The 27,120-nt window shown below is 48.2% G+C and overlaps 1 protein-coding gene across 2 annotated transcripts in view; it reads right to left on the bottom strand.

Annotated features, from left to right (window-relative positions):
* The window catches only part of LOC105284933 (LIM domain-binding protein 2), a 69,310-nt gene extending 44,739 nt beyond the window's left edge, over positions 1 to 24,571 (bottom strand). Inside the window, exon 1 of one of the 2 annotated variants that reach the window (XM_026969441.1) lies at positions 21,778 to 24,571. In XM_026969441.1, the coding sequence (XP_026825242.1) occupies positions 21,778 to 22,643 (866 nt within the window). In that variant the 5' untranslated portion in view covers positions 22,644 to 24,571. The remainder of the gene's footprint in view (positions 1 to 21,777) is intronic. The other variant, XM_011348804.3, reaches the window with a different exon arrangement.
* Between the last annotated feature and the right edge of the window lie 2,549 nt (positions 24,572 to 27,120).

Here is a 27,120-nt window from a genome sequence, read left to right as displayed (position 1 = left end):
CGATAGTCAGCTCTCCATGCGGCTGATCGTCCGCAACAGAAACGTCACTTCATTTAAGTTACACTCATTTGTCATAGAAATACGTCAAGATGGGGAATCAACATTTACACTTAAATCGGAGAAGCGAACGTGGGATGGTTATTCCGCTACGAAATTACAAATTTTTCGGAGTCATCGCGAGATTTGTGACCGTTCGTTAATAATTATCGATCGTTCATCGCAAGTTACGTCACGATCTCTTTGGATCTTTTGCTACGGGGACAACGATCCGTCTCTTAGCGCATTCACCGGTTTCCGTTAGGGCATGAGCCAATTTAGATGTGAGGTAGAAGCCGATATTAAATCCTAGTCAAGAAAATGGTAAATAGTAATCTCTCAGCCGTGACGTTTCTGAAAATATAACGGCGTCTCTATCCTCCGGCGTGGCAACCCAGTTTATATCTCGAGCCAGTTTATCGCCCTGCGGCTCACGCGGAAATAGATTGATAGAAATAAATGCATCCCAGCACGCGTAATTTAAAATGGGAAAACCGTGTGCACGACGTACCCGCAACGGTAAGTTTTTCGTACGAATGAAATGATGCCTAGCTGTGTGCCTGGCGAATTATTTGCCAGTCGCAAAGCGACATTGCAATTGCGCGAATCTGAGAGAATAAAGTTACGGAAACATCCGCGAGCACTCTGCGAATATCCCGGTCAATCGACGATTTTCCGTCGCTGCGTCGTGCGCCGTCCGAATCGCGAGGATCCCTCCGACAAAAACGACCTCAACCTGCTGGCGAATTCATTCGGAAAAGGTTTAGACACGTACCGGCCGGTCGCCACGGGCGTTTAGGCCTTTTGTCACGGCGGCACCGATTTGTTTCGTGGATTTACGGTCGGCAAGGCACGAGCCAAGGAGCCGAGACTCTCGGTCCCGCGCGCTCTTTCTCTCCCTCTCCCTCTGTCTCTCTTGGTCTCGCAGTCGTCGGTATAAGTTTAAATCGGGAATGGCGGGCCGGGAGGCCGTCATGCGGGAGGCGCGATGGTATTTTTATCGAGCTAAATATAGGTAAACCTCCTATACGGAACGCCATACCAGCGTCGCGGCTCCGCTCCGCTCCGCTCCTGGACGCTCCGCTGCGCCGAGGAGAATCGCAAGAGAAAGAGGAGGGCAGGAAAACGAGAAAGAGAGGCAGAAAGAGAGGGAGGTCCAGGGCGTAACTACTCGTTAACGGACACCGCACCGCGTAGTCGACCGAGTTCTCCTCAGGTACCCCGGGGTGACCGCAGAGGAACTTCCGCAGAAAAAGAGAGATGGGCGAGACCCCCTTGATTAATATCGTGTTAACGACTGGCTATCTTCCTTTCCTCACGTGAAACCGCGCTATCGCGGCGAGTCGCGATCGATCTTTGAAGCGATCGCGCTGTCTTAATCGCGAGGCGTAAGCTGTAATAACGCTCAAGTCGTTCCAATACAGGCTACCGTGGAAAATTGACGCGCGAGGCGGCGGTATCGACGACGGGCTCGCGTAATTTATCGGAGAATCGACCTCGAGGAGGAGATAGGGAGCCACGAGACAGGAACACGCGTCCTACAAGCACGTAAAGAGATCTCACAAACGACAATCGCGATACGCTACTAGTTTCCCTTTTGTGCAAGTTTACGCGGCAACGTGTCCCGCAAATCTGATATAATCGACGCGATCGGATAGAACGAGCGTAACGATACACTCAACTTCCTGGATTACTCCCGCGCGCTCAATTCCATCCCCGATGATCTCGCGCCTTTTCTCAAACGCACCGTTATGCATCCGTTGCGATTAGAAGCGCATACACACATTGGAAGTCGCACAAGCCGAGATGAGCCGTCACGATCGATTGTGATGCCGCCTCCGCACGGTGCTTTGTTAATGGCGCTCGCCGTTGTTTACACCGATCGTTTGTATTGTGGCGATAACGCGGCCAGATTTTTCGGACGAACGGTCTTCCTAGCCGCTTTCAACGGACCGTACAATATAATCGTACTACCATAGGGCGGTGTCCCATGACCGCAAAGAGCTTCCGCAGAGGGAGATGGAGGGAATGTAATTTGAATTCGATTCGAGGGCAAATCACCCGGCCGGCCGGCGCGCGCGCCGGAGTAAAGCTCCACTGCCACCGCTGGTCGACACAGATTCGTGTAAAAACTCCCGTGTCCCGCCAACGTGTTTCCCTCTTTCTCTACAACTGCGAACATTCGTAGTCACTTTGGCTCTACATATTGCTTCCTGAATATCGCTACACATGTAGCAACGAGATATACGCTCGTTCGATTCTCATTTCACGTTTAAAATCTCCGATGAAATCGCCCTGCTGAATAATCTTTCTTTCTATCTCTCCCTCCCCCCCCCTCTCTCTCTCTCTCTGCGTGTTAATATAATTAAATCTGAACTACTTTGACTATATTATTTTATCTAATATCATTTACCTAACATCTTCTTTGGTGAAATTTCATCTTTCTCGTGAATAAAGATAATTTGCCAGATCCAAATCCGAGAATAAAGAGTTAAAATCTGTAATGACTTTAAGGTAAGTCTTGATATTTAAAATTTATACATTTGACGTAGCGTGATTTGGCGAGACAAATATCTTGTATTTAATATTTGGTTAGCGTGCGGTTTTAGTGATGAGAGTCTTAGAAATCGAATTTGATACTGATAAGTCTCAAAAAGTATTGAAAAGCATGTTTGAAATCAAAGGTATCGTTCGAATGATTTCGAGAGCAGAGACAAAAGAGAGAATCTTTCTATAGTTGTCAGCGTGTGTGTGAAGAACACTGTCATATTATTTTGTTATTATCTATATTAATATCTACATATTCAATTAAATCAATTTTATTTAAAAATAAATTGATTTGACTTCGATTTGGTACGTGTATACATATTTTTTGGTCCATTAGGTTTTAGTTAATTACATTATTGGTAACATAAGTCGCACCACAAAAAGAATAAAATAATCATTAATAGCTTTATGCTTATAAAATGTTTTATAGTAACTCGTGAAAATAAAGAGCGAAGTCTCAGAAGCAGCAGATTACATATTTGAGAGTAGCTCTGTATATGTGAGATAAGAATATTAAGCTTACTGAAATATATTTGAAAAATATCACAATTTCCGTTATAAGTATTTGAGGCTAAACAACATCGAGGCAAAATTTACGACCTATCGGCCTCGGGGAAGCCCGGAATGCGACCTTCTAGGAAACATCTAGCGGCCCTGGTGTGTGGCCAGATGTTTTCCGAACCATGGCAATAGCTGCACCGTGCCATTCTGTTCAATATGACGTCGAGATATCCCCCCATTCACTTATTCATCCACATTATTTACCACTTCCACATATTTATGGAGTAACATTGTTTCACCTTTGTCCCTTCTGTCTAAACGAACGTGTTAATTGTTTGTTGCGTTTCATTTATCATAATACAACAAGGTAGCGGCAAGACAACAACAAGGACAAAGTCGTCGTAAAAAATGATGGTCGAGTGAATCGATCTTGTAGCAATCCATTTTTGCAAAATAAATGTCAAAGCACATCACGCGTAGAAATATCGTGTGCTTCATCGATCCCTTAAACGAAATAAAGTTTGCGTTTTTTTCATTACTCATTACTCAAATCTTGAATTTTTTTCACTTATTTTCACGTTACATTTCTAGCATCCTATTGGGTACGATACCAGGCGTCTGTTTTTGACGTGTAAAACTGTAGCAAATTATTACTGCAACAAACATAGACACGTTCTCCGAATTCTTCTCGACGTTTTCTTCTGTCTCGACCTCGTCTGCGTGCCGACTGACAGACTTTAATTTTGGATTAGAGGCGCAGGGATCAAGCGCGGAGACCGAAGGGATTGTGGTAAAGGGAAAATCCCTCTTCATCAACTCTATTTTGTATTCACGGAATAAGCGAGGGAAGAAGTTTGTGATCACAGGAACCAACAGGACCAAGTGAAACTTGAATAGCAATCGATGTTCGATGGTACGTAACACAAATCCACGCACGATTGATGAAAGTGATCAATCGAAATGCTAATTTAAACAGGTAGAGACAGCGAATAACAGTCGTCCGCATGGGATCGTCGTGTGTAAATCAATTTTGTGCATTATAATTATTACTTTGGTACAATATATGTGCGAGAAAAGTGAACGAGCGACGTATCGGCGACGTAATAAAATATCGAATATATTACATCGTCGTTTCTCGCGTCGCTAATAACAGCACTCGCGGAACTTCACTGCCTTTATGTTCGGGCGATGTAATGCTCGATGTTGGGAGATAATTACAAACGTCTAATCGCCGTCGCTCGCGGCGAGCAACAGATAACGAAACGGCGATTTGCAGGCAAAGGAATTGCAGATAGAAGCGATGTTATTATATTTTTCCACGTAGCTATCAACAATACGGGACATTAGCTCACGTCGCCTGTAAATCCGTTACTGGTCACCGCGTTACTGCGGTTTCGATTTTAGGGCGACCAATGGCGACATTTCCGGTCGTTGCCGAACGCTCAAAGATAACGAACGATTGTTAGAAAGGGGAAGAAACAGAAGGAGACCGAAATCGACAACGGCGGGTGGAAGGAAGCGTCGTACATGCTATTACACGCTATGACTATGATAATTTCGCACGACGCAATTGGTTTCCGGAACCGATCATTCATCGTCGTCACAAGACGGACTCCCATTTGTCATACCGGATTTCCAGACAAGCGAGCGGGACGTCGAGAGATCGGCGTGATCGGCGAGCTCGCTTTTGATCCGCCAATCGATCCGCCGATCTGGTCGGACGTCCCGTTACTCCAGACGAGTCCGAGAGTGTCCCGTGGCGTTTCTTTCGCACCGATACTGCCGCGCGATATATCGCGCGGTGGAATAACGTATCGATAGGATCGCCCCCGCGAGACTCTCGCTCGATCAGATCGCTATGCAAGCGTGATCTGAGATCACTCGATCGTCGAGCAGAAAATTCGACGACGCGATGTTTATTTCGCGCGAGCGTGCGTCCCCCTGCGCCGCGTGTTCGACACACGAATTGCTTGCTCCGCGCGCAACAGACGCGTCAATAAAAATAGAACGCTCGCACAAAAGCGTCCCGAGTGTGAAAGTTCACCAGTGCCTCTCTCTCTCTCTCTCTCTCTCTCTCTTTCTTTCTTTCTCTTCGTCTCGCCTTCGCGGAGGAGACTCGACGTAAAAACGCGGCCTTGCCCGGCACGCGGTACATACGAACTCACCCATGTGAGCCAGGGTGAGTCACTTGAAGCCACTTCGTGGAGAATAAGAGAGTGGATACGTGGTGCACGTGCGTACGCGCCGGTGTGCGTGAGAGCACACTCCGCGCACAGAGGAGAAAGAGACAAGGAGGGAGAAGAAACAATTTTCATTCTGGGAACATTCCTCGATGTGCAGACGCGTTGCACATAGATCCGTAAGCGATACGCCAACAAAACAATACGGGACAGTGCATCTAATTAATGAATCAACCTTGTTTATCGAGTGCGCGAAGAACACAAACATCAAAATGAAGTATTGATCGATCCATGTTAATAGCGGTTAATCAACGAACTCGCGAGAAACGCATGGTCCACCTGGACGAATTCTTTCGCAGAAAGAAAAGGAAATGGAAAAGCGAAAGAGATGAAACGTCAGCGAAAGGCAGGGTCAGAGAGAAAAGAGGAGAGTAACATCGCCGGCGTCTAGCGGCTTTGCTTCTTCCTCGACCTCGAGGTCGTGGCCGACGTTCCACGTCGCTTCCGGGAGGAGAAGAGCGCGTGATGGAAGCGCGCTGCAACGAGGAGACCTCCCCGCTTCATGCACCAGGACGACGAACTCCGGAGCGGCAGAAGCGGCACGCCAGAGCCCGCCGCGTCGTCCTGGCTGGTCGACGACTCGCGACTGCGCCGTTATAACTGCGGCTTGCGGTCGGAAACACGTGGGAACCCGAGGGAGAGGAGGTTCCTCCGCCTTTGTACGTATCCAGCGAGTGCGCGCGTGTGCATGCGTGTGGCGTTGCACGCAGAGTGTATATGTATGTGTGTGTGTGTGCGCGCAGCGTCCCGTGGGAATCCGTGGCCCTGCGCAGAGCGCGGGAGAGAGAGAATGAGAAAGAGAGAGGAGGGAAACGAGAAGCGATGTACAAAAGCGATCCCTCCCTCCTACGATTCCTGCGAAGGGTTCCGATAAATCCCTTTCTCTCCGTTTTTCCTCCTACGCGCCCCGGGGATGCCCCATTCCATGGTGCGACGTTGGAAATCGCCGTCCTTCGATCGTGGATTCCGTCGATCGGTCGCGATCGACGTCCCGAGCTGCGAGAATTGGAATCCTTTTCGCGGGATTTTAATTACCGTCGACTCGGTCCGCGTGTTGCTCTCCGAAGCAGTGCAATATTGTTTATATCGTATTCGTTTATTAATATATTATAGAATAGTGAAATACATTAATAATTGAAATTTAATATCGCGTTTTATTATTGATATTTTATTTATCATCAATGTAGTATGGAGAATCCCGCTCGCTCGGTCGGTGGAATTTTCAATCCGCGACAAACCTATCCGGAACTCGTCGTTTCTCACATTTTCTGTTCGCAAGTATTAGATTGGCTGTTCGTGACTTCATGCGAATCACGACACCGACAAAGATATAAAGAGCAAGCCGTTCTGAAAGCACATTGATAAATTTTTTCCATGTTTCTCCTAATTCACCAATGAGAATGTGAGTTTTCACGGTCAACGCAGGAAATCGTTGTGCCTCTACCAGCATTGATCGCTCGCGATAGCTTTGGAGTTTAGTTGGGAAACTAGCTCGCGCCACAGAGAATCAGTTTGGACTTTTACATCGCGTTTTGAAATGTGTCCGACAGGATCCTAAGAACAAAAAGAACAACGAATCGCGCAAACCGTTTTGAGCGATCGCGGATCGGAAAAAAGCGGAAATAGAGGCATCACGTTGAAGCAAGAGCGACAAAGTGCGATATCGGGCGAAAAATACGAAAAAAAAATATACGAAGCGATTTAAGATGCGCAGCTCGAGCATCCACAGTCATGAACATCAGTTGACGAGTATCCGTTTTTAAAAAAAATTTGCGAATCGCGCTTTTACATTCTACCGCTGTAATGCATCGTCAGGAGAAATGAAGTCACAACTCACGGAGACAATGAGTGGAGTAGTCAGTAATCTAATGCACCGGTTGCATGCCACATTTCCGTTCGCGGTAACGAGAGCGATTAATGAAGGCCAATGTGACACGAACGGCCGCACGCATAATCCACGACTCGTCGTCTCTCACGGAGAGCAGGGCCGAGAGCGAAATGACTGGGGCTTCGAGAGGGTATGAAAGTTTGAAAAGCTGGCCGCACTTAGAGAACTGTTCCGTGTGCTCCAAGTCAGCTCCACGTGGCCTCCACTGCGCTATAAGCTTTAATCCCTATTACGTGGGAGGCGGGGGAGGGACTTTAGTACACGCGCGGAACTCGTGGAGCACTTGAAACGATCTTGTGCTTTTAGCGTTCTACTACAACGGGACGCTACGCGCCCAGAAAAAATGCGGCAACCATAACCGCCTGGTTAAAATCTTATTGTTATACGTATGTCGGTCGTAGCGCGCGAGAACCGCTTCGGGAAGCTGCGCCAGTTTAACGCTCAGAACACGCGCGCTCTTACAGCGAGGGCTCGCGTAAAAGATTAAGGCGGAAAAATGATCGCGAGATATTTAATTCAGGCGATGCGGAGCGTTGCTTAAGACTAAATTGCTATGGGGAAAAAGAGATGTATGATCTGCAGTGTAGATTTGGAAACATCATTAAGAATATGCGTCATGTCGTGTCGATGTCTCGACCAATATTAAGAGAATTACATGGACCTAATCTGTTTATCCTATCTCGTTTCACATTTTTTCAAGATACAAGTGAAGAATGGCTTGGAACACCGAACATTACATGAGTTCACATTTTTATCACTGCCCTCTGCGAGTGATAACGTTCGAGCTTGTATGTGCTACGGCTGATTTGTAACGTCAATTAACGTTTCTATTTAATCTCCAGAAATTATCTGTAAGCACAACGGTATGAGCGTGGTCCAAGTCACAAGCGTCAATCCCTGCATCGTTGATAAGCAAGCAATTCGCGTAAGATTTCGCGACAATTACAGCGCGATCTCGCGCTATCTATCCTGCGATCGCGACGGTTTTCCAGCGGCGTTCGTCGTAAACGATCGGGGACAACGTACGTCATTCTGAACTCCCTTATTTAAGTATATAGAAATTTATTTATTCGACCACAAACTGGTTATACAGTGATGACAAATCACGCAACGTTTCGACCCAACTATTTCGGTCCTTCTCAAGCGTGAAAAAACCCCAAACTTTAGTTTTACATAAAAGTCGCTTTTGGCAGAAAACAACTTTAAAAGACACTCAGATCCCTTATTTAAGCAATCCGGCGTTGAATCCAGATCAAACAAGCTCCATCGACAGGCACGACGCGCGATATATTACGCCATTATGCGCCGCCGTGTCCATATGATTACACGAGCGAGGTATTATACAGCGTGCTTGTATGTAATTGCTAATGAACCGATTTCAATACGGTTCCTCAAGTTGTAGGCGCGAGTCGGCGAAACCAATCACGCGAAGACAAATGGTCGCGCAAGTCCCGCCATTTGTCAAGAAGTAAGTGGAATGAACGCAATTGACCCGAGATTTCCGATTACTTCGTAATGAAGAGCGAATCCGCCGGTATTTATCGGACACCGATTAACTCTCGGCCGGCCGGCCGCCGCGCTCGCTCTCGCTCTTGCCTCGCGCATTCCGCGCGTAGACATATCGCCGAATCGCGCATATTTAATAGAGACGGCTGACGCCCATCGACCTGTCAATAATATCAAAATTGTGTGCCGCGGTATCCCGCGAGTTAGCTACAAACGTAATTATTGGAATAAATTTGCATGACTAGAATCGGGTCGCTCCATCTCTCGATAGAGGTTCATTCCATCGGCGGGCCAATCACGGTACACGCTTCCAATGGAAATACGTTCTAATTGGTACAATAGGTCGGACTACGGCTGTCACGAAGTTTATAAACTTTCCGTGCTCGCGCAGCGTGTATTAATTTCCCTCCACGAGAGTATTTTCAATTACGCCGCTCGCACAGATTTGCCCATGATTATTCGATCAAGAAGGATACTGCAAGTAAATATGTTTTCTTTAATAGCAAATATTCTTACATTCAGGATATATCACAGATTAATCATCTGCTCCAGTTGCACCGTATTTTATTTCGTCTATCGCACGTTTATCTCTAATTTATTTTTATACCTCGATCCGTCATCACAAAATAAAATTTCTTGTAACCAATTGAAAAATTTCTCACCGTCGTAATATTTAACATAGTTTGTCGGTATAACTATTTTTTTACGATTTACGTCTATTCTTTCGATACTCGATCGACATGCCGTAAATTTCCAATTGCAAAAGGACAGCCGGAAATCGATTATTCTTGCGATACCATCGCGCGAGTACCGCGGGACTCGCGAGCGCAAAGCTCCCTTCGCTCCTGCACGAGGACGAAACGGCGATCGGACGCGAAAAGCAGAATGAAGATGTACAGCCTCGTGAATCGTTCCGCCGTGACCCCGAGCACGCTGGAGGGATTAATCCTCCGATGGACGATCACACACGGCGGGGCTCGACAACGAGGCGCTACGATCCGTGGACCGCTCGGAACTGGTTTCCGAAATGATCCCCGGCTCCGACCCACGCAAACCGGCGACGAGAAACCGTCTCGCCGTGCGTCGCGATGACGCGAGAGTGTTCCTCCGTGCGGACGAGGAAAGAGGTCTCCTTCGGAGTCCTCCGAGGTCCTTTAGAGTCCCGGACCGACTGGATGAGATCGGTACGTGACTCGCGCGTCCATCGCGCGTCCATCGCGCGCCATAATTTCGCCGGATAAGAGGCCCCGAATAAATCCGGCTTAGGGCGGAAACGACATCACGTCACGTTACGACAGAATTGACTCCCTCCAGTTTCGGGTCACGTTATAACGGAGGTCGGGGTCACACTTCTCGGTCGCCTCCTCAGCTCGAAATCGTCATGATGTATATATCGTATCTTTATTGAATAAGAACGTCTAAAGGCGTCGCGGCGTCTAGAAAGACGAGAGATCAGTAGTCTTCTTTAATTAGCGCAAAAAATATAATAAAACGGGTGAATGAAAAGTGATAACGTTGTCCCCTTTCAAATTCAGTAAGCATATTCTAATCAGTTTATTTTTTGTCGATTTAATGAGCGATCAGTGCAGATTATTCCAACTCGCATCGTAATTTTTCTCTGTTAGAGACATAAAATTATCAAACATCGGTTAATGGGAACGATGCAACAAATCGGATGATCGCTCGCGCGCCGAATAATAACGGCGTCTCGCCGTTATTAGTCCGGAACGGGGAAAAAACGCGGGATTTGAGAAAAATTGGCAGATTAAACAAAACTCGCCGAGAACGATATATTCGTGCGGTCGAGAGCGACTCCGACCCGTGCTCCGAAAATCGAAAATTTTACTCCCGCGCGTCCACGACCACCGACGTTTTGCAAGAATAATCACGCACACGTATAATTTATACTGGAGTCAGTGTCTCTGAAATTTATGCGCGAAATTTATGTGCACACACAGCACACATAAACGACGGTGGTGGCGGCGATGGCGGCCGCTCACGATCGCCTTGAAAATGCATGCGCGCGTCCTCGCCTTGCCGAGGGAAAAGTGCATTCGAACACGAAACCCGGGGCCGACTTTTCGAAGTTTCCTGCGCGCGTCGCTCGAAGGGCTTATCCGACGAACGGCCCGAACGACGAGCCACGCGACGTACCTTTCAAGGTGAGCGGGATTCATCTTCCGAAAAAAAACATCGACGAATGGACCGGCGGAGGTCTCTCTCTCTCTCTCTCTCTTTCCTCACTTCTCTGTGTGCTTCAAGTAGCTCGAACGTCGACGCGCACGAAGCTTTTATTTTCGCGAGACGCAAAATCCTGTATCGCATAGCAAGAAGATCGTAGGACCGCTGCGAAATGTGGAAGCGACCTTTCGACGAGCAACAAATTGTTGGAGAAAAATTGATCTCACGCGGTGATACCGAACGCGCAAACGTCAATTCGTACGGCCACGGTTTGTAATTTCATATTTCGTGAAATTTCACATTTCTGCGCTCGGTTCCTGATTTAATTCCGCCTGAAATGCATGCCGTGCAATATGATTCAGCATTCTGATTGCATTGTTAATGCGACAACTCTTATCTCGACGATCGAGATCGCCCGGCCGGCGAAGGAGAAATAAAGTTTCTCGAGAGTCTACCGCCAAGTCTTTCACGGTGTAGGAATTGTGAATCGTGATATGTTAAAATGATATGTCGACAGGAAGAAGGGGAGATATACTTGCCTCCGTTTCGCTCTTACACGTGAAAGCGAGGAACAATGCGAAACATACATAAATACACATGCCCGTGATGCGCTCCACTATGAAATATGAAGAGTTGTTGAGCTCGTTTTCTTCAGTTACATTACCCTAAATGTTTTACATCCAGCGTAGCGTCCCAAAGTATCCGAGTTGCTCTCTAATTACAAAATAATTACATGTACAACATCTTTATAAATTTCCGGGCGTAAACTATAAAATAATAAATTCAATCGTTCCTCGCGACGCTGCAATATCCTCTGAAAGAACCGAGAATGAACCGAAGCTCGAAGAATGAAAATAAATAATTGAGCTGCACGATTACCATGAGCTCACCCAGCATGAAATCAATTATGCGATCCGCGGAAGGACGCGAGTGGATCGTAAATATCGGCACGATTATCTCCAGGCGTCATACGCGAGGAAAAAAGAAGGCGGAGAAAAAGAGCAGACAGAAGAAGAACGATCGCGAAGGCGACTTTCGAAGCCCGCTCGGAAGATTCGCAACCGGACCTACTACCCAGATCCGACGCGAGCAACCCAGTCGTAGAGCGCGAACTGGTCAAACGACATTTTCCACGTTGCAAGGTGCCTGCAATTTCTACCGGAGAGATGCATCCCGCCGATGCCTCGTCGGTGCCTTGGCGGCAAACTCAAACTACGATCGACTTTGAGCTCGCTCGAAACTTCGATGCGTCGTAACGCGCGCGTAGCTAAGTTCTCTCACAGAAGCCAAGAGAGGAGAATGAGAGAATGAGAGAGTGAGGGAGGGAGAGAGAGAGAGAGAGAAGGTGAGGAAGAGAGACGGCAGCATCGAAGGATAGAGGTGGGTTGAGGTGAGATGGAAGCGACGAAGGAGACGACGAGAGAGTGGAGGAGGAAGACGCCGAGTTGGAGGTGTAGCGGAGGAGCAGGAGTAGGAGAAGGAGGAGACGAGAACGTTGAGAGAAGACGAGAGAGGCGAGGGAGGAGGATTCGAGGAGGCGGCCTTGAGAACACGGACCACGGAGAGACCAGCGCGAAGGCAAAGTATGCGTGTATGTATTTGTGTGTGTGAGGGGAAGGGAAGACAGAGAAAGAAACGGAGGGAAAGAGAGAGCAAGAGAGAGTCAAAGACGGGAGAGACCAGCCGAGCCAACTCCAACGCGAACGAACTGCTTCACTGGCAAATCATTCACGGTTCTCATCCTGAGCTGCGAGATTCTTTTTGAAATCGAGCAGCGCGGCAAGGGAGACGACGGGATCTTCGAGTCATCATCCAAGTCTCCGAGTCATTACGGCTTCTACAAATCGCTAGCAGGGATGGGAGGGGAGAAACGAAAGGAATCCCTCGATGTTTCGCGGAACTAACCGCGAAGGGGTGGAATTGGACGTGATGGACGTGACACGCACGGACGGTCTCTGTCGATTTGGACGTGCACCAGTGGATTCTTGACATTTTAAAATCTCGCGGACCGATGCAACCGACGCGCGGGATGCGTTATGCAATCCCGATGATGCAAGAACGGCGACACGGCGAATGCGCGTCGTACGTCGATGCAACGTTGACGTACGTCCCACCGCGCTGCGTGACGCCGGCAGCCCTGACGATGATTTGGGCTAATATGAATGCACGTTATCCAACAATTTTGTCGAATGGCCAAGCAACAGAATACCTGTGCGTGTGTAAAATGTATATATATCGAATTAATGCCGATTTTATAAATATTTATGGATATCAAATCAATTTGTTTTTCCAATTTTTGTACTCGACTCTCCATCTCGACTGACATCTTATCTGTTTATAACTAGAATTTAAATAATAAACATATAAAAAAAGAGAGAAAAAATAAACGGAACTACAGTTGAAACTGAACAACGTCGGTCGAAACCGGTTCTTTATGTTACGAATGTTAAGAGATGTTGAGCCTCGCGTTCCCGCGATGAGAACCGCTGGGAACGTAGCAGAGCGCGCGCTCTCGACGCAGGTAGGTCGCCTGAACCCGGCTCTCTACGGAATATACAGACACTTGGCGAGGTTCGCGAGGTCGCGTGCACTGCATTTGGACAGGCAAAGCTAATCTCATTATTTATAGCTCGCTGTTTGATTTGCCGATCGGCCGTTATTTTCGCGCGAAGATACCGGCTACACCCGCGCGACTTGACACCGAACGCGCGTGCCTTCGCGCTCTCGCAAAACCTTGATAGTCAAAAATATTACATCGTTCTCTCCAACGCGTGAGAAATTTTCGCGATCCTGAAGGTTCCAATAATTGTTTCAAATATTATGCCAGCCGATGCGTCATTCATTCCGCCATTGTGTAAACTATTACTCACAAAAGTAGTAACAATTGCATTATAGCAGTACTCTACAATCGATTGACGCGTGTGACTCAATCTTCATCAAGGAATGTTTTTCTCCAAGTAGATACATGCAAATTCACTACTTTATTCATGACGGCTGACGCTACAAAGTTATCCGAGGACAATAAATTATTCTCGTTCGAGGGGGCGAAGCGAAACCGCGAGTATAAGTACCGCTTTATTTATGGGGGCCCGTCAAATCGAAATAGTCGCGTGTGTATAAAAATAAGCCGTCCGAATCGGCGGGTCGTGACAGTGTCCGTCATTAAACGGTCGCATAGGCTCGTTTGTCGTTTCTTTCCGCCGCGACGACGAGAGGTGACGACGTTAATCGCACGAGTCGGAGACAGGTTGTTAGGCGCATTCGCGCGGCCGGGATCTGGACTAACGTTGTTGTCGAAACGCTGAATGAACGGGGCGAATGAATAAACGGCGCTTTGTCGTAACGCTTCGAGCGGACTAACGAAGCTCGTGCCGCGCGCACGAGCGGCATTTTATAAATAAGCGCGACGCGCGTCGCGCGAGCGTCACGCTGCCGTTAAGAGCGAGACAAAAGAGGGGTTGTCAGTCGAGCCGAGTTGATCAGCGTTCAGTTCCTGGCCCGATCATCAAATCCATGCCGAGGAGAAGCGTCATCTCCCACAACGAACTGTCCCAGATTCAATCCAAATATTTTAGGGACGGATCTGTTGTCCTAATTTAATTTAAGCAAAACCTGCGTCGACTTGTAACGTCAAATAAATGAGACTCGCTCGGATACAAAATATAATCAATTTAGAGCAACGGAGTCGATCGTTGAAAAATCATAATCAAGTGGATGATGCAGGATTGTATATACGCGTCATGGAGCATAAGAGCCTGTCGGTTGCGCAGATCGATCGTATGCAGTTCGAGGGGAAAGCCCTTCGCTTTCGTCGGCGACACCCGATAGCGATTTCGTGAACGTCCGGGGAGATAAGGGATGTTTACACTGACGTCCGAGAAATGCAGCCTACGTGTAAATACGCGCCGCCGCCGCTGCAGTGATTCGTGAGGGATCTTCTTTAAGTGGGTGTAATCGAGGAACCTCTCTGCAGGCAACCTGACCCATAAAACTTAACGGGTTCCACGTACGTGTACGTATAGATCGACTATCGAGTATCGGGCCAGATAAGGGGGTGGATAAGCGGCGGCTCGGGTAAATCAGGGGAACCCCGTAACGCCATTGATCACGGCGCACGCGCGCAAGCGGAGGCTATATAGTCGTTTCATGGTAGATCTTCTCACGCGAGGCGATTATGCGTGTTGAAATCATAATCGGCGAATATCGATTCGTACGGTCTAATCAGCACTAACTGAGAGCTATCGATTCCACCGTCGGTTACTCGATAGTCGCAATCATTTTTAATCGCATTAGTTTTACAGGACAGAAACGCACACGATATAAATTGATTAAAAAACGTCCCGTTCGCTCGTGTTGAATATTCTACGAGATGTCTTGCGAGTGCATTAATGCGGATTTTTCATTTGCGGCGCCTGAAGCGCTTAAGAAATTCACAAGCGCTGACGGGAGAATTTCCGACGTAGCCGTGTTAATTAAATTAAAACTAATTGTCCTAGCGAATCCTAGTAATTTACATTTGGTGTGCTATTACACCAAGGCCTCTAATTAAAATAAACACCAGTCCAGATTGCCAAGTTGAACGCGTAACGTCGCGCGGGACGGCTGCGAGCCTGCGGAAAGAAGAGCTTGACAATCCAGGGAGACGTTTGCCAAATTACACCTGTCCCAAGAGACACCTGCATCGATGCTTCTAGGTAAACCGTGACTCACAGAGGCCTTCCTCCTCTTTATTGTCGCTATTGTCGTGTGTCCGTACCTCTCCCAACCTTTCCCTTTCAATAATTCTCGACGGTACTCGTACTGTCCGGCACTCGGTGTTCAACGAGCACTTGTGTACCGACTTACAAATGTTTGTTTCTTCAGGAAAGGGACCCGATCCCTCCCCACAATCAATATCCTCGGAAATCTCTTTTTCTACAGCAACGATAGTCGCGGTAGTTCTCTCTAATTACGAGAGCGAGAATTTACACAATGGAAGAGGAGGGATCTCTGCATCACAAAGAGATAAAAATCCGTTTATTCGTACGAATTATTCTTGAATTATCACCTACCTATCTCTTAGTAAAGAGGAAAAACACAGAAAAATAACGATGCAGCATCTAACTTTCCATAGTAACTCACAAACTGAAATGCATCTTGGTGGCGAACTTTCAAACTAGACTTTAGCCCGGGATTGCGGCATTGGTGGCTCCATCCGTCACGATACACCGTATACGCGCGAACTCGACGATTTACGCGCCTCGAGGATTCGCGCGTACGTAGTAGCACGCTCTCTTCTTTGGCCGTAATTGGCCGCCCAATTACACAGATCGGGCGCGCCTGACGGACTGTTTATTAAAAGAAATTAACATCAATGTAACCGATACGAATCGCTGACCGCATGGGAAATCAGTCTCGCTGGAGCGAGAAGGAGAAGACGGCGCAACGAAATCACCTCACCGGGCCCGATAATTCGTTCGCCGCCTTGGCGGACTTCCGCCGTGCGATTCATATGCATCATGCACGTGCATGTTGCCTATACGTTCCCCCTTGGTGGACGACGGGGAACTTGGTGCGCGCCGCGAATGCTCGCCTTGAACCTGCCGGGCCGCGCGAAGAAGTTTCACGTGAAACTGGAACCGACCGACCGACGATACGGCTTGATACGCTCCCTGCGCACGGCTTTATGCACAACGACGGCGACCACGGTGGCCAGTGCAGCTCCTCTCACGTGCTCCTCCGACAGAACGATCTTTCTCCTCTTTCCACAGTTTCCCTGCCTCGCGATTCCCTCCAGGCTGACCTCCAAAAGTTTACTTTACCCTCGATTTTGCTGAGAGCTGTTATACTCGATCGAGTTTTATACGGATTCAGTGCTGTTATCGTGACACGCAAGAAATATGCTCAGTTTTAATAAACGCAAGATGAGAAATTCTCACATTTCCTGCAGAAAAAAAACGTTTGAAGTTCGCAAAAGAAGAATCCTTATTCTCAAACGAGAAATGAACAGACACGTACTAATGTACTTCCTGTTTTAGGGCACGTGACATAATTCTTCTCGCAAAAAGTTTCCAATTGATCGAGCAAATCGCAATTCACACTTTCCTTCAGATAACAGTTGCTCGATTTCTCAGATACAGAAGTAAAGCACGATCGAACGTAAACGCAAACACGGATGCGTGAGTGGATGTAACCAGCGGCACATGGAAGTAAAACGTGAGTAGGTAGAGAGTTCCTGCCTGCTCGTGCGCCAGTTACATCGATGCTTGCTTTATGCACCCCGTAACTAACTAGAAACACAAGTAGCACGAGGTACGTGCCGCACGCTAATCCCGCTCTAGTCGCGCTGACGGAAAGCCGCTGGAAAGATGGCCCGCGGTGTCTCGCGCGAAACGAGAAATGACGGGCGTTGCAAAAACAGGAGCACCGCCTTGCATCGAAGAGCACGACTGTTATTATTGTACGCGCTTAATTGTACGCCGTGTTCCGCGGTAACTGGAGATAGCTGCTGCCGCACTGTCAATGCTGATGCCAAACAGCAAAATCTCGCGCATATCTGTAACGGGTCTGCGCTAAATCCACGCCGATCTACCTTATTATCTTACGGAGTGTGTTGTAAAATCTGCATAAACTGTCGAGGAATGCTTCGATCTCAAAATGATGTTTTCTTAATGGAAACTTTGTTGACCAGCATTTCTGTTCACTTGCCGCGTATTTCGAAATCGCGTATTTTCATAAATATAATTGCGCGTATTAATTTTCATATTAATATGGATATTAATATGCATCAATACCACGAATTCCATCGAAGCAAACTCCAGTTAAAATCATGTATAATGGAATCAAGATAAAGCTCGTCGGTCAGTGCTCAATACTGCTGCTGTTAAATTGGCGCGTGATCGAGATCCCCTCTCCCCGGCTCGAGTTTTGGAAAGATACGAAATCTGAGATGTGACATCTCCGAATTTCCGAAAAAAGAAAGTTCGACGAGGCTCGTTTCGCACGAGAGAATCCACGTTGCGAGACCCTCGAAGCGAGGCAAGGTGCCAATTCGCTTTTGTCGCGAGGCGATCAAGGTCCTTCTTATCCTACCGAGAGGCCCGCGATAAGATAAGGCTGCCGACGGCGCTCGTACTTCCGATCGCGCTTTAAACACTGCGCTCGCCTTTCGGTGTTCTCCAGCGTGCTATTCGCGTAACGCGCAATTACTTTTGCTCACTCCCCGCCCCGCGATTCCGTCGCCTTCCTTGTTCTAGTTTTCTTTTCTCTTTTCGCGTATTTGTATCGTACTTTTTGTACACAATGTGATAAATTTTTTTACGGCAATGTTTAAGACAGGATTAGAAAACTGTCACGATGACGTCACGCCGGTTGTTACTCTCGGCATGCTGGAATATGTTTGTACACGTGTCCGAAACGTGTCGTTTTGCAGCGATTACAAATTTCGAGAGCACGGTTAGCCTGTCCGATGAGTCATCGCTCAATTCGTGATAACGCCACGTGCTTTTTTCTCCTCCTCCGAGCGAATGTGTAAAGTATCTCTCGCGCGCGTGCACGCGTAATCTCAGCCGATGCAAATATTTGAATGATGTAACGCAAGGTGTATCGACGAATTTAAGAACAAGAACATCAAGGTTATTTTTTGAAGAATCATTAATGTTGTTTTTCTTCCTCACGAGAACGATAAACAAATTTATCTTAGATATCCCGTGAGAAAGTTATTGGAATATTTTTGCAGGATTTATGCAATAGTAACGCATATTTACAACAATTTTTCTATACAAATCCTGAGAAATTTTAATCATAATGAAATTACACAAATCGACAATTTCGATTCCATAGAATTTAAAAAGAAATTATAATTTATTTTCATTAAAAAAGAATCAATAATTTAGAGTTTGTCTCAGAGGAAGAATCGCTTTGCGAAGAGGCGACACCGAATCGATATCGCTTAGTATCATATACTGGATTTTCCCAAGTTATTGGGTTTCCCAAGTAAATTGCACGTGTACTAAGAAGCTCAGTCAGGTGTCGCAAACTAGTCAAAGCGACTCAATGATAATACATAAACGTAGGCTTTCTTATCTGACGGCACGCGTAATATATCGTGAACGTAATCTTTAGAGATATTGACTGAAGCTTAAGCTCGGATAAAAGCAAAGTCATTTAAAGACACCTCATGCAAAGTGTCTTGAAACAGTCCAAAAATATTGTAATCTTTTTGACATTGTATCTTCTAATAAGTAAGTTTTACATAAAATTTATAAAATCTAATCTGACATCAGCAAAAACGTAAACTCTTTACTGTTTGTGTTCCTGAAGCATTATTCAGACTGGAATAAAAGACATCCGAAAAGTATAACTTCAATGCCGCGCAAAGAAGAATTAGCGATAAATTCCCGTGGCAATCGGATTGGAAATCACAAGCGGCGGACGAGTCGAGTGTTTCGCAAACGTACGAAACGGGTAACGCTAACGTTGGAAAGGAAGCCTGATGCGCCTCCGCGAGTGCGCGGAGTGAAGTAGCATCGTCATTCGTACGAATGTAGCAGGGTGGAACGCTTATGTTAATGAGCCCGCGCGATCACCAGGACGAGGACGGTGCACGGGGAGATGATGTCGAAACGATAGAGACGTCCAGACCGGATACAAAGAAGGCCGAGGAGGAGTGGAACCGGATAATCGTCATTGTGCACGTACCGAGTAGTATCGACGTTCTTAACCCCTGACTGCCTCTCTCGCCCGCGAGGTGAGCACCGCCGAAGGAGGAAGTCGCGGGACGAAGAACCGTGCAGTGCACACCTGCACCAGGGCCACCTCCCTCCCACCTGCGGGGCACCTGAGGCACCGAGATATCGCGACGGAGACGACGGCGACTTTCGGCGCACCTGACAGACACAACGAGCGTATCTGGTGCAACCAATAATTATTCCCCCTTCCTACCGTCCCTGTCTCTCTCCCCCTCTTACCGAATTGCGATTCCAGCGCGATTCTCAACGATGAAAGTTTGCCCGGGAAAACAACATTCCTCGCACAAAGTCGCACTTTCGCCAGAACCGGTGGGGCTCTTTGTCTTACGCGTCTTATCGTCGCTAGGTTTGTTGCAAACGTGAACATGGACGTGAACGAATTTCCGGCAAGATGGTTATTACATACTATAAATCTAGTCTTGGCATACGTTGGAATTAGCGATCGGCAGTTGTATCATTCAGGAGACTTTGCAGATTTTTGGAGCTACCTACATTCTCACAACCCGCGTCGCCAACTTGCGCAACGCTGACCAGGAAGATCTTGGTCGAGGTACGATAACGGATTCTCGGAGTATACTGTTACTACGCCTGAGAGAACGTACTAGCGAGCGACTAGCGGACGATTGGCACGGAACGAAGTATCGAGCCGTAAAACAATCGTCTAAAAATATCCGTGGCGGAAGAAAAGAACTCGCCGATCTGTGAATCGAAAATAATTTTAATCTAATATTGCTGAGATAATTCCTATCATTTGCTTCATTCGGACTAGAACACTTTTTTATAATCCATTACCATGTATTAATAACTGCTATACAAAAAAAACAGGTTTTATTTATTTAGTTATCAACTATAGCATGAAAAGAGATGACATTAATCTTGGCGTCGCAATATACACAATATTGCTCCTCACGTCTCTTCACTTTTTGTAATTTCTATGGTGATGTAGTGCTATCGTCACTTGACACAAAATTACAAATTGCAAATTAATTCAACAAGAAAATGCAGAAGAAGCTGTTATTCACATGCAAACTCTTACTGCATGCTCGACCAATGACGATAATTGCGCATTAAAGACCATTCCATCCGTACTTTATATTCTTTTATGTTCGAGACAAGGATATGACGAAGCGAAAGAAACTGATTCACGTGGTATTGGATTCACCGGAAAGACCGTGCGGATGTTTTTAGCAAAATTCAAACGCAAAACTTTATATCAAGAATACATAGTTTGGCGTTTGAATTTTGTTAAAAACATCTGCACGGACTTTTCGGTCAATCCAATATTAATCGACAGTTATGGGAAACAATACTGTACGAATGTACAAAACTGTTGAATGTGGAAAATGTGTTGTATGAAAGAGAATACAATCGTCCCGGTTGTCGACGACATACAAAGCAAAATTAAGGTGGCGCGTAAACGGCAGCCAAACTTTGCGAGGGATTCCTTTAGCCACACGATATAGTTTTTCGTAAAACCTCGCGTGACTGTCCGCACCAACCCTCTCCTCCCTCTCCTTTACTTCTGTTCTTCCTCGTGCAAACCCGAGAAAAAGTTTACATACGCCTCCACACAAAGTTTCACCCCGATCCGCGGGACGCACGTGCGAGCACCCTTTTGCGTGACGGTGAATTGTTATGGCTGATGTAACGACGGATTATTCATTTGTATCAGTCTACAAGACGTCTCAGAAACTTTCTCGTATAGAAACAAAACAAAAAAAAACAAGAAAAATTGCAAACTACAAATGTCTCGATATCCAGATGCAAAATTCTATTATAAATTAATAGTTCAATCTGCTATCGCAACGACGTGCAGAATTGCTTTTGAAATGCGCCTTAAAGACGCCTCCATCCGAGGGAAAATAAGCGGGAACACGCGACTTTCTCGATGTCAAGCATGATACACAAACGCCACGTACTTATTTCCACTTATGATCGCGAGTATGCAAATCATCTCTTCGGTCGTAACTCTGACATTATGGCGCGAATTAATGTCGCAACTCGGACGTTACTTCATTACAGCTGCCACGGAACACGGGCAACACCGTTAATCGTATCGATCCCGCGAAAATCGCTTCTGCCGAACGTGACTGAGCGTACCGGGCGAAAGGCGCGTGTAAGGAGCTCCGTTTAGTCGCTGCGAATTTACCTGAAGTAGTGCGATCCAAAGGGCGAGCAGAAGAACGGATCGTTGTGCATGTGCGGCTGCGCGGGCACCCCTGGTCCTTGAGGATGCGCGTGCGGACCCATCGGGCCGCCAGGCCCGGGCCCGCACATACCGGGTGCGCCTTGAGGTTGCATACCAGCCGGTCCCATCATGCCGGCCGGGCCCATCGGATGAGGCGCTGCGGGATGATGCGGCGAGCCGACCATGTGTGGCGCCGGGTGATGGGGATGAGGCGAAGGCCCGCCACCCCCCATGTGGGGGTGAGGCGTGTGAGGCGAACCGCTCATCATTCCGTGGGGTGGCATCGGATGCGGGCTTGGCGAGGCGCCGTTCAGATGAGGTGCCGCGCTCACGCCGTGAGGGGTTGGCGGACCGCCGTGCGTCGGCGTTGTCGCCGGCTGCGGTGGCGGCAAATTCGGGGGCCCGGCTGGACCCGCACCCCCAAGCGGCGGCAGCGGCCCGTTCGCCATGTTGTTGAGCTGGGTGAGCGATGCCGCCGCCGACGCCATCGCCTGCAGAGGATTCGTGGCGCCGCTTGCCGTGTTGATGCCTAGCGCGTTGTTACTGAGATGGTGATTGCTGCCGACGACGACGTTGCTGAGGGGATTTGCGCCGCCGCTGTTGCTGGCGCTGTGGTTGATGCTGTTGGGGTTGCTATTGCTGACGACGACGCCGCTGAGGACTTGCAGAGACGGCGGCAGCGGTGGCGAGCCGGCGGGGGGTGCTGCCGGGCCCCCGAGGCACCGGCCCGACGGACCGGGGGCGGTTACGCTGCTGGGTGCTACCGGCACGCCGGCGTGGAGTGGGATTCCACCTGGAGGGCGCTGTGCCACGCTCACCGCCGGCATCACTCCCCCCTCCACGACGCCCTTCACCCTCTCCGCAAACTCCCGCCGGGGTTTGGACTAGAGTGTGAGACTCGAGCGTTTTCTTCTGTTACCTCTGTCTCTTCTTCTCCCGCTGTATCCTTTCTTCTTTCTGCCCTGCTTTCAGGATACCTCTCGTTTCCCTCTCTGTCCTACTCTTTGTCAGGGTAGTGCCTTCTCTCTCGTTTCTCCCGAGTTCTTCGCTCTTTCACGAGCTTGGACGAAGTTTCAAGCAGGATCTCTTCCTTCCTCGGGCTGTACCGCATGCCAGCCGTTATCCCACGCTTCTCTCGCGCCTTCCGAATGCATGTGCGCGGCTATCGAACTCTAGTCCCGCGAATTGTCAAGTTCGCGCAACATCTCGCGCGTCACGACGAAAGACACCACCAGTCCTGAGATGTTTTCCGAAAATCGAACACACTAATCCAAACACTCTGAAAATATCGACGATCTGTTGTACTCTTCACGAAACAATCACTAAATGGATGTTGCGAGACAGACGTTATCACTGCACTCTGTAGGAACGAGTATCCTTCGGCGCAACGAGGGAAAACACGTGTTACCCCACTACGCACATCGGACGGAAGCCGGACGTTTCGGACTCGCGTCTACGGCGTTGCGCGTTACGCGATTCACCTTCACTGCACGTTCGTCGAAATACACTCGCTCTCGGACTTGCGAGCGATCCTGGGGACGTTTTCTCAGTCACGCACAACAAAAATCTCTCTCGCGAGTTACTCTCACGCGTGAAAAAATGATCATCTGTTTTTCCCCTGCAACAAGCCGTTCGAGGATTCCTCGCTTCGCTCGCACGATAAAATTGATCGAGACTAGAAATGTCAAACTGACTTTTGGACACAGAGGGGTCGCTTCCCCCTTACGAGTAGTGTCTCCTCTTTCACTCTCGTACGTTAGAACCCGAACACAACGAGAGTACGGACCGATCGCGTGTTCCACGCTTACGACATTGCCCGGCACGCAATGAACTCGCCACAAAGGGAGGGGGTAGAGGGGCGAGAATTAATGCCACTGGCCAACGACGCGTCCGCTGCGGCACGTGGCCGTCACGTCGTCGTGGTCGGCGTCGCGACGCGCGCGGCCCAGGTCGCGGATCAACGCTCCTTCGTCGTCAGCCGGCCGTCATCCTCAGGTTCACGAGCACCCTTATACCTTCGCGCTATCTCCCACCACTACCTCTACCACCACCACGACGACGACGACGACGACGATGACGACAACACCCACGCCGCCCGCCGCCTACGTACACACCACGCCGGCTGCTCCCGTGGGATCCTTTGCATCCCTTCTCCCCCCCGGCGACCCCCTCAGTCGCCGCTCGGCGACCCGAAAACTAAGCCGACGCGAGCACGCCGCTGCACCCCGACCGGCTGCGTTACGCGCCTCGGCATTCTCCTCGCGCCTCGACGATACCTTCGATATGCTCCTCGATACGATGCCGGCGCACGCGTCACTCCACGAGACACTGTACAAGTATATATATATGCACGTCGTTTCTCTCTCAAATGCTTCCGTCGGTTTCTCGGTTCGTCGCGTGTATGTGTGTGTGCGACTCCGCGATCCCGAATCCCGGCAAGGCGAGAAACTTCGCGGGCACCCGTTAAGAGTACGCTTACTCTCCGATCGACACTCTGAAGCACTCGTTCGTCAGATTCCGCGTTCGTCTGACAGAAAACTTGCACGACGGGTAAGCACCTTTTTTTGTAACGCAACACTAGTAATGTGTATCCAAAACAAGGAGGAGGAGGACGACGACGACGACGCGCGTTGCCGCCGCGTTGCGTATGTACAGTACAACGAAACCGTACGAGCCACACAGATAAAACATGCCACACCACTCGAAGGCGCTCGCGTTACTGCAGAGTGGCGGCTGCGACGGCGCTGTAGTCGGCACTCCTCGGCTGTTCTCGAGGACGCCACGCTGGGGAGGGGGAAGCGACGCGCGGCAGAGCGACGAGCAAGTGGAGGAAGAGGATCGTGGGACCGTCGGTGGGGCGCCGGGACGATGGAAAGGGGAAGGGGAAGGGGAAGGGGGCCCGGGCGGCGAAGGAACTGCGTGCACGATGCTCGCGCAGAGAACGAAGGGACCGAGAGGGGGGCTTGCCACGTGAGCGTCCAACGCCCGGCGTTCACGCAACGAACTTGCACAAGTTGCACATCCCGGCTTCACGTGTCATCGCCGACGAATCGGAATGCCTCGGGACGATTTCGAGAACTCGCGAACACGGATTTCGTAGGCTCGGATAGGAGCATCTCCGAGCGAGAGAAAAACGTCGTGTTACGAGACACAAGTTCGTGTTTAGAATTCATGCACGAACGGTTGATGCGTTTGATTGAAAAGTTGCATAGTTTCTTCTCAAGCCGTTCTATTATCTAGTCTGCTCTATCGCGCGCCATTGTTTAATGAGACGTGTCGCGTATGTTGAGATGCTCGATCGATCCGCACACGACTTTCCGTATCACGAGTCTCGATTTCCTGTTAATGCGAGCCGACAGATTACAGATGCAGCCTTTTGCCGTTGTAATCTATTACGGACAGACAGAACTCGCATGCCAGGAGATATAACGCCGTTTCCCGTGCACGTCGCGAGTTGCATTTAACGCGGTTGTGTTTAGGAAACTCGAATGTACACACGGGACGCGGCCGCGTAACGAGATCCGGAAACGCCGGGTGTCCGATTCCGTTTGGTAAATTATTGCTCGTGAAGGAGGAAACGCGGTATCTAACGGCCAAAGTCGACGAGGATGCGAAGTTTCACTTTCCGCCGCGATTCGGATCCCGCACTCCCCTACCCCACCTCGTCCTACCCTCTGCCTCGTCGTGAGGATTGATTCGAGGGTGTCCGCTAGGATCACCGTAGTCCGGAAATCCGATTCATCGTAATCGGGGTCAAGTTAAACGTATTTGTACGGCGCGAGGAAGAAGAATGAGCCTTCGTTGTCTTGACGTGCACCGACGTGTTGGATTGATCAATCGATCCACCAAGCGTAAACACGCACACAACTGTACTTATCCTGCAATTTACAGTGCTTTCCCATGCTTTCATATTATCTGATTTATATATATTTTTTAAATATCGTAATACGTGCAGCAATTACGATTAAATGTGCATCATTATCGGAATTTATGTATCATTAATTTTATGTATCTCTACGTATCGCAACTCGCAATTTCAACATCAAGACGATTATTTACTAAACTACTGTTTGTACTCGGATACGAACGTATTCATAGTTGATGCACGAGACGCAAATTTAACGTCGAAGCTGACCGATTTGCGGTAGCAAAACCGCATTTTTGAGCGCATTTGTAAGTACCGGATATTTTCTCGATAAATCGAAAAATTTCATCGTTATTGACAAGCACGTGTCACTCGCAAACCGGAAGACCGTTCCTTCTGAGAGTGTGAGTCGATTTCCGCGGCCGCCCACAGCCCTGGTTTCTTTCTCACAGTTAAGCCGCGGGGAAAGTTTCGAAGTTCACGAATGTCGAGCTCGTGTGCGCGATATCAGTCCACGCACGCAGCGATATTGTAAAATAAGCAAATGATCCGAGTCGATACCACGGACAAATCATTTTTCACAGCTTAAATTCGCAAAGTTTCATCTTGTAAGAATATGATTTGAATTCTTCGTTATTTCGAGTAACCTAAAGCTCTAAATCTTTTTTTTCTAATTTCAATGTTATAATTTTACCTGTTCTTCTTCTATCTTTTCTTATACCTGTAGAAAATATTTCTAAGAAATTTCCTGTGATCTCTTTTCTGTTGTAAAGTTAAGAATAGCTCGGGAATACAATTGTGGTTTTCTAACATTCCTACGTAAAACTGAGATGTTGAATGCAAGAGATTCAAGTCTCTCGATGTATAATCAGCATATATCGAACGAATCATCGATGTTTTTCAATCACGAACGACTGCTAATAAACAAAGTCGCAAGATATGCGATGCAGCGTATGTATTCTAACCGTCAAAGTCCATGCGCGGTTTACTTTGCGGCACATCACGCGCAAACAGATTTGGAATTTGCGAAAAATAATAGAGATATCGACGGATTCGAAGTCTAGACACCCGAAGAATACCGTCATCCAGAGAGATTCATCCTGCACGCTGTTTCTCCGCGGATGTTGCGCCAAAAAAACCGTGGCAGCTTACTAACTGGATTACCAACGAAGTAATTTCGGATTAAAAAGTAATCGACTCGAGCTACCAGCGCGTCGCCATTCTCGCGGTGTTCGCAAGTTCAGTTAAGGGAATAGTCCGCAAATCGTCGTACAGCGGATAGCAGATTAAGGCAGATGAAGAAAGACGGGAAAGGCAGAAAATTGTAAAAATCCGCGATTGGAAATTCAAATGCCGTCGGATTTATTCGATTACATTTATTCACCACCTAACGCATGATGCAATTGATGTTTGCCAATAATAAACAATCGGCGTCCTCG

Source organism: Ooceraea biroi, chromosome 5, assembly GCF_003672135.1.
Source record: "Ooceraea biroi isolate clonal line C1 chromosome 5, Obir_v5.4, whole genome shotgun sequence".
In the NCBI taxonomy this organism is placed as follows: Eukaryota; Metazoa; Arthropoda; class Insecta; order Hymenoptera; family Formicidae; genus Ooceraea; species Ooceraea biroi.
This window is presented reverse-complemented; position numbering and strand designations above follow the sequence as displayed.